We start from the raw sequence: 15,023 nt of genomic DNA, 5'->3' as shown, positions 1-15,023 counted from the left end.
CCAGGGTAGAGGCTGGGCATGCAGCTCTCTGGAGGGCACTCAGGGCACACAGAACATAATTCACATGAGCATGTTTGCCTTGCTGGGAAGTAGCCCATCCCAAGGAGATGTTGGAATTTTAGGCTGTATCTCCAGTTCCCTGCTGGGCATGCTCTGGCATAGCACTACATCCCAGCTCCCAGTCCTCTGCACCAGTTAACACTGTGGAAGGGCTAAGGACCTACTCTGGGCCACCGAAGCTACACCTGCAGATTGACGAGGCCATCAGGCAAAGACTGGTGTTCCCTAATGTTGGCCAGCAGTGGAACTGGGATGTGACCAGAGGATAGAGTCACACCTTAGAGCTTCAAAAGCACTCCAGGAGACTGTGGAAATCTTTCAGGTCCTTCTCCCCACAAAGGACTGGGAAGCCTGCCATATGAGGAAAGGCTGAGAGAGCTGGGGTTGTTCAGCCTTGAGAAAGGATGGCTCAGGGGATACATTATCAGCATGTTCCAGTATTTAAAGCTGGGCTACAAAGAAGAAGGAGACTCACTTTTTACAAGGAGTCAGATGGAAAAGTTGAGGGGTAATGGGCATGATTTGCTCTTGGGGAGATTCCGACTGGACGCGGGGGAAATTTTTTTCACAATGAGAAAAATCAGCTGTTGGAATAATTTCCTCAGGGAAGTAGTGGATTCCCCAACACTGGACACCTTTAAGATTTAGATGGACAGGGTGCTAGTCTAGGTCATCTCATCTAGGTCATGCTTTGCCTAAAAAGGTTGGACCAGATGATCCTTGAGGTCCCTTCCAACCTGGTAATTGCTTGTATTTTTCTATTTTTTTTTAAACAGTCAACATAAATAGGCTTTTTTTTTTTCCCTAGTCTTTGTTTTGCTGAGTGCCCAAAATGATTCACACTGAAGTATCACTGGAAAATATTTTTCTCAGATGCACCTAGAAATAAACTGGCTCTCAGCCCAGAGCCACTGGGAACCAACTGTTGTCTCCACACTAGGCACTAACACTGGGACCATGCTCACCTCCTCATCTGCTTGTGCGGCCAGAGGTATTCAGTCCTTCCGCCTCAGAGATGAGCATGCAAAGGAAGTTTTAAACTTTGGTTTGCAGCTAATTGCTGCTCCCATCCATTGGCTTGTTGTGTATTTAGGTATGCCGCTTACCAAGGGACTTGATGTGCAGAGCAAAGCCCAGCAGAAGGGAAGCAGTTGTCTTTGCCATAAGTCACCACACATGCAGCTGCCAAAGCTGCTACAGAAAGGTGTGCTGTCAACCAGCAGACAGTTTTCAGACGCTCTGATACTACTCAGCTTACACTCTGCATAACGACACTTTTGAATAATGGGAACCAATGTGCTTTAACTTCTTATTTATACTTTATGTGGTTTTTTGTTAATAGTTCTTTTTATTTTGCTGTTTCTAGCCTTTTGAACAGAGGCAAGGCCATAGAAGTAGCACCATTAAATGTTTTTTCTTTTACCCAACCTGCCAGCATTGTGTTTATCCATGCCAACCCTTTATCTACACCAACTCCTTCTCTGCTACTACCCATAATCACAAGAGCACAGAAACACAAGCTCATAGCTTCTGATTATCCCCCTCAGGCTGAATGGGGTGGGTGCTCTCTGGGGCCTGTGATGGTGCTCTGCACAGCACAGAAATCCCTGGGAGCAAGGGCCAGGAAGGGAGAACATCTTTTAGCTTCTCCAAGGTGGTTCCTGATGTCCTTCAGAAAGTCTGGAGGCACCCTGGGGACTGAGTAGGACACCTTGCCTGTCTCCTGTTCTTCTGCAGGTGGTATGTAGGAGCCAAGTGAATGGAGAAGGTAGTTCTCCTTTTCTCCTCCTCCCATCTCCCATTCAGACAGTGACTGCCATCTCATACCTCCCAGTTCCAACCTGAGTTTTGCTGTCAGGATGCAGCTCCCTGTGAGTGCTGACTGCTTGAGTCTGCATGTCCTGAGCACAAGAGAAAGCAAACCATGAAATCAAGCGTATTGATTGCTTCAGCAATACTTTATGTCTTCATGTCAAACTTGCTGAAGGAAGAATGGGTTGATTTTGCTTAGACAGTAGGAGCCATAGGAACTGCACTAATAAAAGTAAAGCTATTCAGAAGTGATTTTTCAAAGAACTGTGTGACTTAATAGTTACATGCTATATACTACCTGAAACATGCTTGTACATGCCCATGCATACGTCCTGAATGCAGGGAAATGTCATACGTGTGCACTGTAAGATGAGAAATCCCATAGATCTCAGTCCCTCTAGTGACAGCAACACGTGGCCCAGTCTGGGACATAAAATAACATGTTCTGCCTAACACTGCTTTCTGAAGCCTAGTCTTCCCTTTTGTGTATATGGCTGGCTCGTTAGTAGGTTGTCAACCTACATTATGTGCTGTGAGACTAACAGAAGTATGGCATAGCCTTCCCACTGGAGGAGCTTCTGGTGTAGCGTGCAGGGAGCTGACTGTGGCAGGGCTGAGCACAGACAAGAATTTGTCCAGCATGTTAAACAAGGCGAGGGCTGGGCAGGGAGGAAGCAAGAATGCTTTCCTTTTTTATTCCAACGGATAGGGAAATGGAAGGACGAAAATCTAACAAGGCTGTTTTCAAAGCCGCTTGGTTTGAGGCCTTTTACCAGCATTCCCCATCTGAGACTACTGGGCAGTCTGTTAAGCATTCAGTATAACTGAGTAAAAGCCAGCTGACCGTCCATGCCCACCTGCACCTATCCACCTGTCTCCTGTGCTCACTGTGAATGCTGTTGCTATGTAATGTGAGTTGGGGCTGCACAGAGTATTTAAGATGTTGTGAGAAAGATATTTTAACAGTAGAGTGCAGAAATCTCTGTAACTGAAACCTTTTGATCAACAAAAAGCATGATGACCACTAGACATTTCCAGGCATTAGAATCACTTACCCTCTCCAGTGAGATGCAAAACCAAAGTGGTGTAGAAAGGTACCAGATTATACTCACCTTATAGTTACACATTTGTTTTAAATACTTCCTTATAATTTTTTCTAGTACTCTCAGAGGACAGTGCAGCTGCTTGTATCCAGCCTTATGAAGAAGTACAGACATCTGATCTGCTAGATCAACAGGATAGTCTTGGAAAGTCTATAAAATGTCACCAGAGCCGGGAACTACCCAGTATTCCCCCTAATACCACCATGGAAACCATCATCTCAGCTAGAAATGCAGAAAATGATCAAGGTCTTGGAACGGAAGGGCCTTACGAAGTCTTGAAAGACAGCTCCTCTCAGGAGAACATAGTTGAAGACTGCTTGTATGAAACTGTGAAGGAAATTAAAGATGTTGGAGCAGTAGCCAGCATGGAAGGGAGCTGTAACAGCAAATCAAAGGTTCCACTGACAGGTTCTGAAGGTCAGAATCAGATTCCTGAGTGCAGAACTGAATCAGCAGAGTATGCATCTGTTGACCGAAATAAGAAAAGTCGTCAAAGTGCTAACTCAGAAAGCCCTCTTGACAACACACCAGATGTAGAAGATGAGCTTCCCCCACCAGTACCCATGAAGCTTCTCGATGAAAATGAGAATGTGCAAGAAAAAGAAGTGGAAGAAGTGACAGAAGGAGCAAGTAAACCAGAGAAGGTAAATACTGCAGATACTTGTCAAACAGACAAATAATGATAGAGAACATATGGGTGGGAGAGGATTTATTTTTCTTTAAGAGCAAAAAAATAACAAGGAAACAAAAACACTCAGGGTGATGCAAGACTGTAAAATACATAAATATGAAAATGCACAGTATAGTCTTTGCATTATAGGCATGCACTCATTCTGTTACTGTCCATATTTTGGATTGTTGCAGTATGCACTTCATTAAGGCTTTCTCCAAATATTAGGCAGAAATTGCACAGGAGGACTCTGCTTCTTTATTTAATGGTATTATACTTGTGGGAACTATTACAATGGGTATCCAGTATCTCTGTCAGCATCTATATCGTGTTCAGAATCCATCTCCCTCCTTGTTTTTTTTCTAATGAAACCTCAATTTACAGAGAGGGGAGGGGAGAATTCTTGGTAGATTCCCTAACTTGAGATGTGCCTCCTTTGTTGGGCTACCTTGACTTAGTTTGTGCAAGTGTTAAGCGTCTGCTCAAAGCCATTTCTCTCATCTCCCACTGTAGGAGAGAGGGGCAGCATGAGAGAGACTTTGCAACTGTAGGCTTTTATATTTGTCAAATTCTGTATGTCACATGTAAATAGAGTAATAAATTTCTACCTGCTGAATCTTGGCCAGAAGTTATGTTTTCTCAGCAGCTTTTTCTTCATTCCAGCCTATAAACTCATTGAAAAATAGAATGATGAAATTTTCAGCAATTTGTTTTCCCATATTTAGTTTTTAACCAGAATTAATTTAAAGGATGCTTTCAGATCGTTGGATAGATTTTTCCTAAACTGTTGATTTTGCATTTTTCAGAACTAGTTTAGGTCACTTCTTAGTAATTGTGAATGAAAGAACTGTGATTTTTAGCAGCTTAATGTGATTTTCGTGTCTGTGGCATCAAATAATAGGCACTGATGAAAACTGGAAAAAAAAATCTGTAAGATGCAATGTGAAATTCTAATGTAAACATTTACCTAAGAAAATCATAGCAGAGCTGAGGTGTTGTTACTTTTTCTGGTTGTTCTCTTATTTTAAGTATTTCAGTAATCCGGGCAGAGGGCAGGAAAACACCTTCATGTAACCTATGAAGCACAGTACAGTCAAAATGAATTAACTAAAGATTTTACTCCTAATATAAAAATTGTTTATCTCGACTCCTCAGTTCTTACATATAGTGAGCTCGCTAAGCAAGAAATTAAGATGTGATTGTCAACAATAACCCACCACCACACCCCCTCCCAAAATTAAGGCCATATGTAACTTCTAATTAAACTTTTAGAGAAACAGCTTTCTGTAACAGTGACATTTTTCCTACCAGGTGTGAAAAGACTTGCAGAAAATCATTGTATTTCCCAGGCACCAATACAAAGAAAAAGCATTTGCAACCCTGTAGCTCCCCAGCACACCGTGTATGCAGTGTCAGTAACTGCATGGAGTGGGAACTGATTAAAATGGTTCAGGTTTTGAAGGATTAATCAAGAGATGACACATGCAGTCCCCTAAGTGCCAGAAAAAAGGTGTTTGTCTAATTAAAATTTTCTCAGAGCTAAAGCCATCCTGAGTTAAAGCTTCGGCAGCATCAGATCATTCCCGCATTCACTGCTCGGTACATGCATTATGCATTGAAGCGTGTTCCTGTCCTGCCCTTGAGAGCTACAGCTGCAGCAGAGTTGGAAATGGTAATTGATGGAATATATAAATGTCATTATTGTTGGCATTGTGTGGAGAGGTGGTTGCGGGATTGTTTGTTGTTGTGGTGGTGATGATTTTTCCCTCTATTTTGCTGCTTCCAACAATGCAGAGAAATGCCTGTTCTTTCCACTGTGGCAACCAAAAGCAAGATATTTATGGAAATGTATGTTACATTGATAACTCTTTTAGTTAAACAGACTCCAGAGCTGTCTCTTTTTGCTTCCTCTCTTGCGAGTATACTTAGCCTCCCTGCTTAACATTATATCCATATCCCAAACTTTTTCAGCCTTTTGCTCTGACCCTGATGAATAGACAGGGTGGGTGTAAGTTGTGGGAGTCTTTCTCCCCACAATTAGGCTTTGCTTTAGTAGGGCACAAAGAATGGACAGGTGGGAAGCCTATTTATGTAACTGAGACTTGTACCTGCCAACAGAGAGAAAACAGACCATGTCCCAGCTGTTTCAGTCTCACCCTGTATGACATCAGCCAAGATGATCCCCAGCCCTTGCCAGTTCCTGAAGCACACTCATTTGGGAGACAGCTGGGTGTATCAGGCCAGAGACTGTTCCAGTATATAACAATTTGAAAAGGATAAATAATAATTTCCAGAGCCAAATGTGCAAAATGGGTGAAAAATGATCTAACTTGGTTATTGGCCGTGACCCAACCAAATCCCTTGGAAGGTTTTGGTGAAGCAAGACCCCCCTTTAACAGTTGCACAAGGCTCTTACAGGCTTCTATCACCTGGAGAAACTTGGACGTAGTTCTAATAAAACTAGAGAGGCAGAATAGTTTTTCTATAGTTCTTCCTTCTTTATCCAAGAAAGGAAGAATGATCTCCTTTTTCACCCAAGTCTTTCCAGAGTGAGCACTGGTAGAAATGCTCTCCATGTGTACATCTGGCTGCTGCCATCTGATTTCAGACTTGTGCAGCTTGAGGATGGGCAAAGCATCTCTTACAGATGCACCAGAGGAGAATGGTCTTCTTGTTCTAGTGCCGGAGTCTGGAGCAGCAGCTGAGCCAAAGAGCAAAAAATCAAATGCTGTCGAGGAACAAAAAGAAAGTGGAAGGCAAATAAGGACACATGCTTGTTTGTGTTGCTGTGCTGAAGCTTGAAGCATAATTTATAACATTGCTAGGTACAAAATGTTTAGGAGCAAGTTCATTTTTTTTCAGTTTCCAAAATGACAATATCCTTCAAAACTGATGTGTCACAGCTTTCACATTTAGAAGAAAGAACTCTGGGTCCCAAGGAAACAAGAACAGGACTGCCAGCACCCTGGGGTATTTGTCAGTACTCGAGTGGGAAACTGTAGAAGAGGTCCTGACCCGTGGTGCTTATCGACAAACTGATGAGAGAAAATAATTTCTGAAGAATTTTGCAAGCACATGTTTGTTCTAATGTGTGAGGATGAAATTAGTAACTTACTCCTGAACATAAAATACATCCTGCAAATAAAGACTAAACTGAGATGCTGTAGTGAAGCAGAAAAGACCAAAATCCACTTGAACTTCCCCTTTTCATCTTTCTTTTTCTGTTGTTGTGAGTAAACAAACCACAATTTAAAGAGTGCATTCTCCAGACAGTGATAAAAAAGCAAGGGAGTTGTCAGGTGGAAAGGAAGCCTCCTGGGGAGCAGCCTGCAGACTTGCGCTTTGGGTCAGGGTCTTCATCACAAGTGCCCCATGGATTTGAAGTTTGGTATTTACCAGGATTAAAAACAACAAGAAAAATGGAAGTAGGAAGGAATCTGTTGTAATGAGCCTCTGTGGGGGAAAAGAAGAAAAAAAGATCTTGTGTGTATAGAATGTGTCTGAAAGCGGTATTTAATTGACTGTGCTAAGAATGGCTCTGCTTCTCCACCTTGGTCTGCACTTGGAGGAATTCTCAAGTATTTTAAGTGGAGAATTTGTATGCAACTCTAAAATATGGCCCTTTAGAAACAGTGCTGGAAGGTTCCCTCTGAATCACTGTGGAGCAGGAGTCCAGCAAAGCCTTCTTGCCCCAGGGAGGAGGAATCACACGGCTGCTCTGACGAAGCAAGGGTTTTTGTTGCCATAAAGGCCATAAGACATTTTTCAAAAGAGCAAAATCCTTTTCCCCCAGTGTTACATGGCCTAATTTCTACATGGTGCTTTACATGTTTGAAGTTAGATTTGATACCAAACCAAACCCTTCACCCTTTAGGAACTTTGAAATGTGAACTGCATCCAGGCAGATGCTTTGAGGGTTGAGCCGCCCATCTCAGTGTGGGTTGTATCAGGCCTCTTCTGAGTTTGCAGTCTGAGCAGTTGTGAGGTGCAGCTCTCATGCACCTCTGCATGTCTGCTGTGCATCTTCCCTGTGAGGGCGGTGAGACAATGGAACAGGTTGCCTGGAGAAGCTGTGGCTGCCCCATCCCTGGCAGTGTTCAAGGCCAGGTTGAATGGGGCTTGGAGCAACCTGGTCTAGTGGAAGGTGTCTGTGCTTATGGCAGGGGGGTTGGAACTGGATGGTCTTTAAAGGTCCCTTCCAACCCAAACTGTTCTATCATTCTATGATCTGTGCACAGCTGCTGCATTTCCTGTGGGAAGAGGACACAGCACCTCCCTTACAGCACTTCCAGGAGCCACTGGTTGCATGGTAATAGTTATCAGGAAGATGTCAGGTTTGTTCTTTCATCATCTGAAAACATATCTGAAAATCACATGGAAGGCCAACTAGCGTGTCACAGCAGCTGACTTTTAATAGTTCAAAAGCCTTTGCAGACTCTTTTTGCTTTATTAGAAATGTAAAGGCAGGGATACAGTGGAGCAGAGTTTTAACCATTACATTATTTTTACCCTTTTCAGGTCAGAACAAGAGCGGATACATTAAAAAGCTCTAGTATCCTCAGGGCTGTTATCTCCAGAGATGTACTCTGGATATTAGGGATATTCACTATATAAAATGGAACAAGTGAGCAAATGACTATAAAATATAATGTATTGATTGTAATAGGAAGACATTATTATAGGTTTCACACTGTTGACTGGAAATGAGCTTTTTCTTCTTTCTTTCTTCCTTTTTTACAGAGGCATAGTTCAATGTCTTACAAGTCTCGTGAGGAAGATCCATCTCTTACAGAAGATGAGGTATGTTTCTTGCACAAAATTCAATAACCAACTAGAGACCTTTTTGCAGGCAGAAATTAGCATAAGATATGCATGATTAAGCAGGATCTAAGAAAAGTGAAATTTGTCTGAAGGGAAAATGAAAGCTAAATTTTCTCCGCGCAGTTTGTACTGCCACATTCCTGAAATCAGAACTGTTCTAGCATATGGCTATATCAGGCCAATGATTTAAAAAATGGTGTCATAAAATAACAGGAGGCCACATTTAGCTGATGATCGGTCAGGTGATTTTTGATTTGGATTCCAAGCTTTATTTAAGGATAATAATCAGTAGCCTTTTGAAACATGCTCCACCTTCCCCACACAAAGTGTTTGGGGCTCTGGGAAATAAACAGAAGCGCAATAAAAGCACTGGAACATAAACTGTTATTAAAATGAATTGAGGAGATTGAAACAAAGACAGAAAAGTGAAACAGAAATGAGGTTGCTTGTGATCATCTCCATTAGACCCATGCAATTTCTAAAAACGTTTCTGGGCATAAAAGTGAACACAAACCTGGCAATGAGCTGAGCAAGCTAATGCTTTCTGCTGGGTGAAGTGTTCCGGGGCGTTAATGAATGAATTGATCCTTGAACTGGGTTGCTGGAGAGGGTTAAGTAAGGATGGGCAGAAAAGCCTTTTTTTGGATTGGTTGGCTAAAAGCAGTAAAAAGTAAGAAATATTGCCATCTGCAATTGGATATCTCTATTAGAAAAACAAACATACAGAATTCACAGAAGTGATGGGGTTCGTCTGCATCTGTCCGTGGTGCTTAATGGCAGTGGATGTTTTCATGCCAATACACTATTTTAATTGCATTGATACCTAATCCAGAGTGGCCTTGCATGCTTGGGAAAGACTTTAAATGTAAGAGAAGAGCTATGTTGCTATTGCAATATTAGGTAGCAGAGAAGCAGCAAAGGGAATTTTATCCATCTGCCCTGTGCAAGCGCTGGTATCCACTTGGACTGGGAGAGGGAGTCAAGAGTGGCTCCCTGCACTCAGCGCCAACCCTGGTGAGCCCTGAACAGAGGGACCTGTGTGGACATGGGCTTCTCCTTCAGCCTTTTATTAAGGGCCACCTCAGTGCACTTGTTTAAGCATGCCACCTCCTCAAAGACTCCAGCTCCCTCTCTTGTGTTTATAGTAGCTGAAAGGTTTCAGTCTCTAGTTTTAAGTGCCGATACACAGTGACTGAAATGCAGCTCTTCTCTGTAGGCAGTTTAGTCAATGGAACAGACTTTGTGTTTCAAGATCAGCACTGACTATTTGCTGTTTTCTGGTGTGGGTAATTTATCTCCTGATTTTTAATATTTTCTTCACATGACTCGGTGCCTCTTTGGTCCTGCCTATGAACACAACAAATAACTACTCTCCTGTTGGGATCTCTAAATGTAGCCAACTACCACTGGAATTATTAATAATTTTTAAACCCCCAAGGATGAGACGGCATCCTTTTCCTACGTTACAACAGCTAAACCTGCTCATCCCTTTGGCAGCTGGCTCCAGGACCATAGCAAAAGTTGTAAGAGCTCCTGCTGATAAAGCTATTCCCTTTTGTCCGATGTTTAATGTGCCTGCATGGGATTTATGTTCAACCAATTTTACATTTATAAATATTCTTTCTTTTTTGAAAGAAAATCAGTTTATAAAACACATGCCAGAAATGAAAGGGTTTGTAAGGAATTTTTTTTTAGATGTTTTATTAGAAGATCCTGGCTTTTCTTAAGTAACTGACATAATTGTGGTGGAAGGGGTACAAACTGGCACACAAGCTTTATGCCATGCTTAAACACTTAGCACATGTCTGCTTTTCCTAGATCTCAGCCATGTACTCATCAGTGAGTAAGCCGGGACAGGCCCTCAAAGCACTGGATTCTCCTTACACCTGTATTCAAGAAATTGCATCTCAGAGGTCCCCGTCCATTTGCAGTGGCCTCTATGCAAGTGTGAAGGACTTTGAGAACACCCTAAATACTACCACTGTGCCTCAGTCAGCGGACAGACCAAATGGGGAGCTGGAGCCTGACTATGAAGCAATCCAGTCAGTGAGCCAAGAAGAAGACAGGACCTTGTCTGTGCCTAACACAAACCACTCTGCTCTTTCAGGAGAAAACGACTATGAGAGCATAGGGGACTTGCAGCACCACAGGGATTTCACCAGGCTTTAACTACTCTGGCGGGCTAATTTCACCTCTGGTATTTTCAAAGGAACATGTGAAACACGGGGAGAGAAGTTTTTCTCCCTTTGAGGAACAAAGCAAAGTAGGGAACAAAAGTTGTGAAGAAACAATGTATGTTTCAGCCAGGGTGCGATACCCACTAGGTTATTCTGGGTGGTGGATGGAGGCTCACAGGAAAGGGTACGTCAGGTCAGAATGATGACCAGGACAGCATAAAAGCTTCTTTATTTTTAGCTCCAAGAAAACCAGAATTTGGGAAGGAGTGCTATGCTTGTCGTCCTGATAGGATTACATACCAAAAAAGACTGCTTTACACAAAGCTAGCTTTTAATTTTATGTCATTTTCTTCAAAGTGTTTTTCAAGCATAATTTTCATTCAAGTTCGGGCACACAACATTGAGCAAATCATGGATCGTTGTACCTCAACTCAGACTTACTTTGCAGGGCTGGGGAAGGCGTGCTCACTTCCGTGTCTTTTCGGGAGCTCTATTCACATTCATTGCAACTAAACTACAAACAGCAGTACTTCACAAGGGACCTACTCCAAATGTACTTGAATTAATTCTGTCAGCTTTTTTTATATGCCAAGGGCTGCAGAATGTGACTTGCAATATTCGAGATGTGTACTGGTGGTTTTGGGTGGGGTTTTGTTTGATTATTTGTGAAATACCACTTTAAAATGGCAAGTGACACTCTTAATATTCTTGCTGTGTTCCCCTCACATGCACACATATACCTACATAAACATGCAGCAGACAATTGTCATGTTGCAAAAACTTGTGCAAATGAATGCATTGGTATAATGTTTAGTCTAACCTTAACAGTGTTGAGTCATTTTTTTAATAGCTTTGCCCTTTTTTAAGACTTGAAATATTTTAATTTGTTTGTCTAGTTTATCATGTAGGAAAATCTACATATTGTGTTCAGAGTGGATTATATTTTTTATTTTTACAACATGGTTTTCATCTTCAAAATTTTTGTAGATTAACTTACCGTGTTACATAACAGGAAGAATCCCATTCTTTTGGCTTCATTTGTTTTTTTTCCTTTAATTTCTATTTTCTTATTTCAGAAGTATGTAAATGAACAACTGCCTTTGTTGTTGTCTTCAGCAAGGATGTGGAACATGTTTTGCTGGTTTTAAGCTTAAAATAGTGGAGTCTATGATCTGCCAGATGGCAAAAGAGAGGCAGAAGAGACAGTGGGATTTAGTCTGGGGCAGCCAGTGGTCCTCCTTGTTCCTTTGCTAAAAGGAGCAGGAGGGCAACCAAGAACTCTTTGGGGCTCTGACAAGCAGTTTGAAAGCCACTGGCTTTGCAAGGATACCGAGTTATTCTGTTACTGTTAAAAGCAAAGTACAGATCTTGGATGAAATAAGTAGGTGCTGGGTTCATAATTTTGTTTTCTTCAAGAACAGTACAATGACATGTCACTGGGACAACTTGTTAACCATGAGCTAGCAATGTGCCATTGTGGCCAAGAAGGCCAATGGTATCCTGTGGTGCATTAAGAGGAGTGTGGCCCGCAGGTCAACGGAGGTAATCCTGCCCCTCTACTCAGCCCTGGTGTATTGTGCCCTGTTCTGGGCTACCCAGTTCAAGAAAGACAAAGGAGAGGGTCCAGCAGAGGGCCACAAAGATGATCAGGGGTCTGGAGCGTCTTCCCTATGAAGAAAGTCGGAGAGACCTGGGCCTGTTCAGCCTAGAGAAGAGACAAAGATCCCTGAGAAGGGATCTTACCAATGCACACAAATGCCTAAAGGATGGATATCAAGAGGATGGGGCCAGACTCTTTTCAGTAATGCCCAGCAACAGGATAATGGGCAAAGGGCACAAACCGAAACACAGGAAGTTCTTTCTGAATATGGGAAAAAACTTCTTTACTGTGAGGGCTTCATAGCAATGGAACAGGCTGCCCAGACAGGTTGTGCGGTCTCCTTCTCTGGAGATACTTAAAACCTGCCTGGGCACAATCCTGTGCAGCTTGCTCTAGGTTTACCTGCTCTGGCAGGGGGGTTGGACCAGGTGATCTCCAGAGGTCCCTTCCAAACCCAACCATTGATCTGTTCTGTGAATGAACAGTACAATAGTACAAGAATAGCCCAACAGTAGTGAACTGGTTATGTGTACACATCTTCATATATCCCCATGTAAATAAGCATACACATGTAATTTGGACACAAGTATAAATTATAGTCCAGACTTGGTAACATTCAAATACATTCACGTACGTAATATCTGGCATGTGCTTGAAGAGTAGTTTATTTTTTATTTGAAATAAACAGTATATAAACTGAGGTTGGCTTATTCCATAGTAGACAAAAGAGGTTTCATTTCAGCTCACTTGGTACTGGGTTTGGATATACCAGATTGAGTCCTTCTCAGGTCACTAGCCAGCATTCAGTATCACTTGGTACTATTGAGAGCAAACACAGATCTGGTTACGCACATTTATTAGAAATAACTTTATAACTGAAGGCAGTGTACTGATTTATGGGCTTTGCCTGTAAGTACTACGGCTCTGAGAAGCAGTGCAAGTATGCATTCAAACACGGGGTGATTGAAACTGCATGGATCCTGACCTCGTGCAAGGGTGCAGCATGCTTGATCTATGACTCTCTTCCTTTGAGGAGAAGCAGTTCAGACAAGTCTACATCCATCTTGCTCATGACCATGCTGCCATGCTTCCACAGCTGCAGCAAATCATTGCCTCCACTTCATTACAGTGCTTTTGAAAGCTGACTTTGGTCTTCCTTTCTGGAGTTTTTTCCTAAAAAAAATGTTTCTATTTCTGTTCCCTTGAATGTGAATTCATGAAGTTCGCCTCTGACTGTTCTTCTACTTCAGACTGTTTAAGGCCAAAGATAAGATACACCATGTTTCACAAGATCTGTTGTGCTAAGTCTGGAGAATTTATGAAGTCCTTAACTATGTTTTTGCTGTCTGTTCCTTGCTCAGGGGTACGGGTTTATATATGTAGTCCTCAGTCTGACTCCTGCAACATAGTGGCAGGCATACCTCAACTCCTGAAATTCCCAAATACATCTCAAGATGTAACTATCCCTCAAGTTATACCTTAAGAATTGTGTAACTTGTTACATAGATGACTGCTTTTGGAGAAACAGTAGCAACATGAGGTTTGTCAGGATCACCAGCTTAAGACCAGTTAAAGAGAAGAGATAATGCGAGTTAACAGCAAAGAGTAACGCTGAACTCTTGATTGTAAAATTTTAAGGTGTAAAAGAAGAAAATCAAACATCACTCCAGAAGTGCCCTCATCACGAAGCAAGTCAAAGAAAGGAAGAGGGCTGCCCAGGCATTCTTTGTGTCTTTTAGAGTAGGATCCAAGAGTGTCGGTTTGGAGGAAGGGACATGAGACTCAACTTGTGCCTTCCTTCCTTTCCCCTGTTCCAAGGGCTGCTTCTTGAGATCCCCTGATTACCCTTTTTCAGTGAAACCCCTCCCCTTATCTTTTTGCTTGTTTCTATTTTTAACCTGTCTCGTGCAGCCTTGCACTGAGAGCTGGTTCTGTCTCTGCAGTCCTGTGATGCTGGCATGTTCCTTCCCATGTCAATGACAGGCTGGTCACAGCCTCTTCATCATCCACCAGACCCTCAGCCTGGTAGGGAAGGAGCTCAGATTTTTGGATTGCTGCTTGAGGAATGTGTACCTGCCCTCAGCCACTGAGACCCCACATACATCGAACTCCTGAGAGCTGTGGAAATAAATTAATCTCCTGAACAGGGACGGGTGGGGGAGTCTGTAACTCCCCTACACTATCCATTAGATAGTCTAATGCTAAAAAAAAATGGTTTAGAATTCAGTCCAAGGTTCTTACGTGAATAATTACATCTCTCGACTAAGATTCAAGCTTATGGTTTAGTTCCCTCTTCCCAGAAGTAAGATCTGTTCTTGTACAGCTGTTGCCAATGCTTCCTTTTCACTAATATATTGGATAGAAAGATTTTGTGACAGTAATCCCCAAATAGATGAATCTGACTGTAAAGAAAAGGGAGTCTCTTCTGCTTGTCTCTTCATTGCTATTGTTTCCTCTTTCACTATATCCCTGAATAAAATGTCAGGATCCAAAATAAAGTATTTATTATGTGGTGATCTTTCCTGGGGAAGCTTCAGAGTCTTATTTCTTTGCCTCCATTTTTAAGCACAACTGTATATGAAGATCTGACATCAAATTCCACAGTAAAGCCCAGACAAGCCGTAAGCTGTAACGTGCATAACTCTACTAATGAAAAGGTCTTTTCTGATTTCCTCCTGGAAACCAGTAGAAATAGGAATGCAGCTTGGACATCTCTTCCGTGAATCTGTGTCTCCTGTGGGAGTTGTTCTCACCGCATATCTAAACCACATACCTACACC

The 15,023-nt window shown here is 42.3% G+C and overlaps 1 protein-coding gene across 3 annotated transcripts in view; it reads left to right on the top strand.

Annotated features, from left to right (window-relative positions):
• The window catches only part of PAG1 (phosphoprotein membrane anchor with glycosphingolipid microdomains 1), a 104,778-nt gene extending 91,835 nt beyond the window's left edge, over positions 1–12,943 (top strand). For all 3 annotated transcript variants that reach the window (XM_061342919.1, XM_061342920.1, XM_061342921.1), the window contains exons 5-7: positions 3,033–3,619; positions 8,386–8,445; positions 10,285–12,943. In XM_061342919.1, coding sequence (XP_061198903.1) covers positions 3,033–3,619; positions 8,386–8,445; positions 10,285–10,635 — 998 coding nt within the window. In that variant the 3' untranslated portion in view covers positions 10,636–12,943. The remainder of the gene's footprint in view (positions 1–3,032; positions 3,620–8,385; positions 8,446–10,284) is intronic.
• Positions 12,944–15,023: the final 2,080 nt, after the last annotated feature.

The sequence above is a fragment of the Neopsephotus bourkii genome, unplaced genomic scaffold (assembly GCF_033783945.1).
Source record: "Neopsephotus bourkii isolate Nb327-2 ecotype Australia unplaced genomic scaffold, CSIRO-AGI_Nbou_v1 NB_1820, whole genome shotgun sequence".
NCBI classification, from domain to species: Eukaryota; Metazoa; Chordata; class Aves; order Psittaciformes; family Psittacidae; genus Neopsephotus; species Neopsephotus bourkii.
The sequence above is the reverse complement of the archived record's forward strand: the minus strand, read 5'-3'. Positions and strand labels throughout refer to the sequence as shown.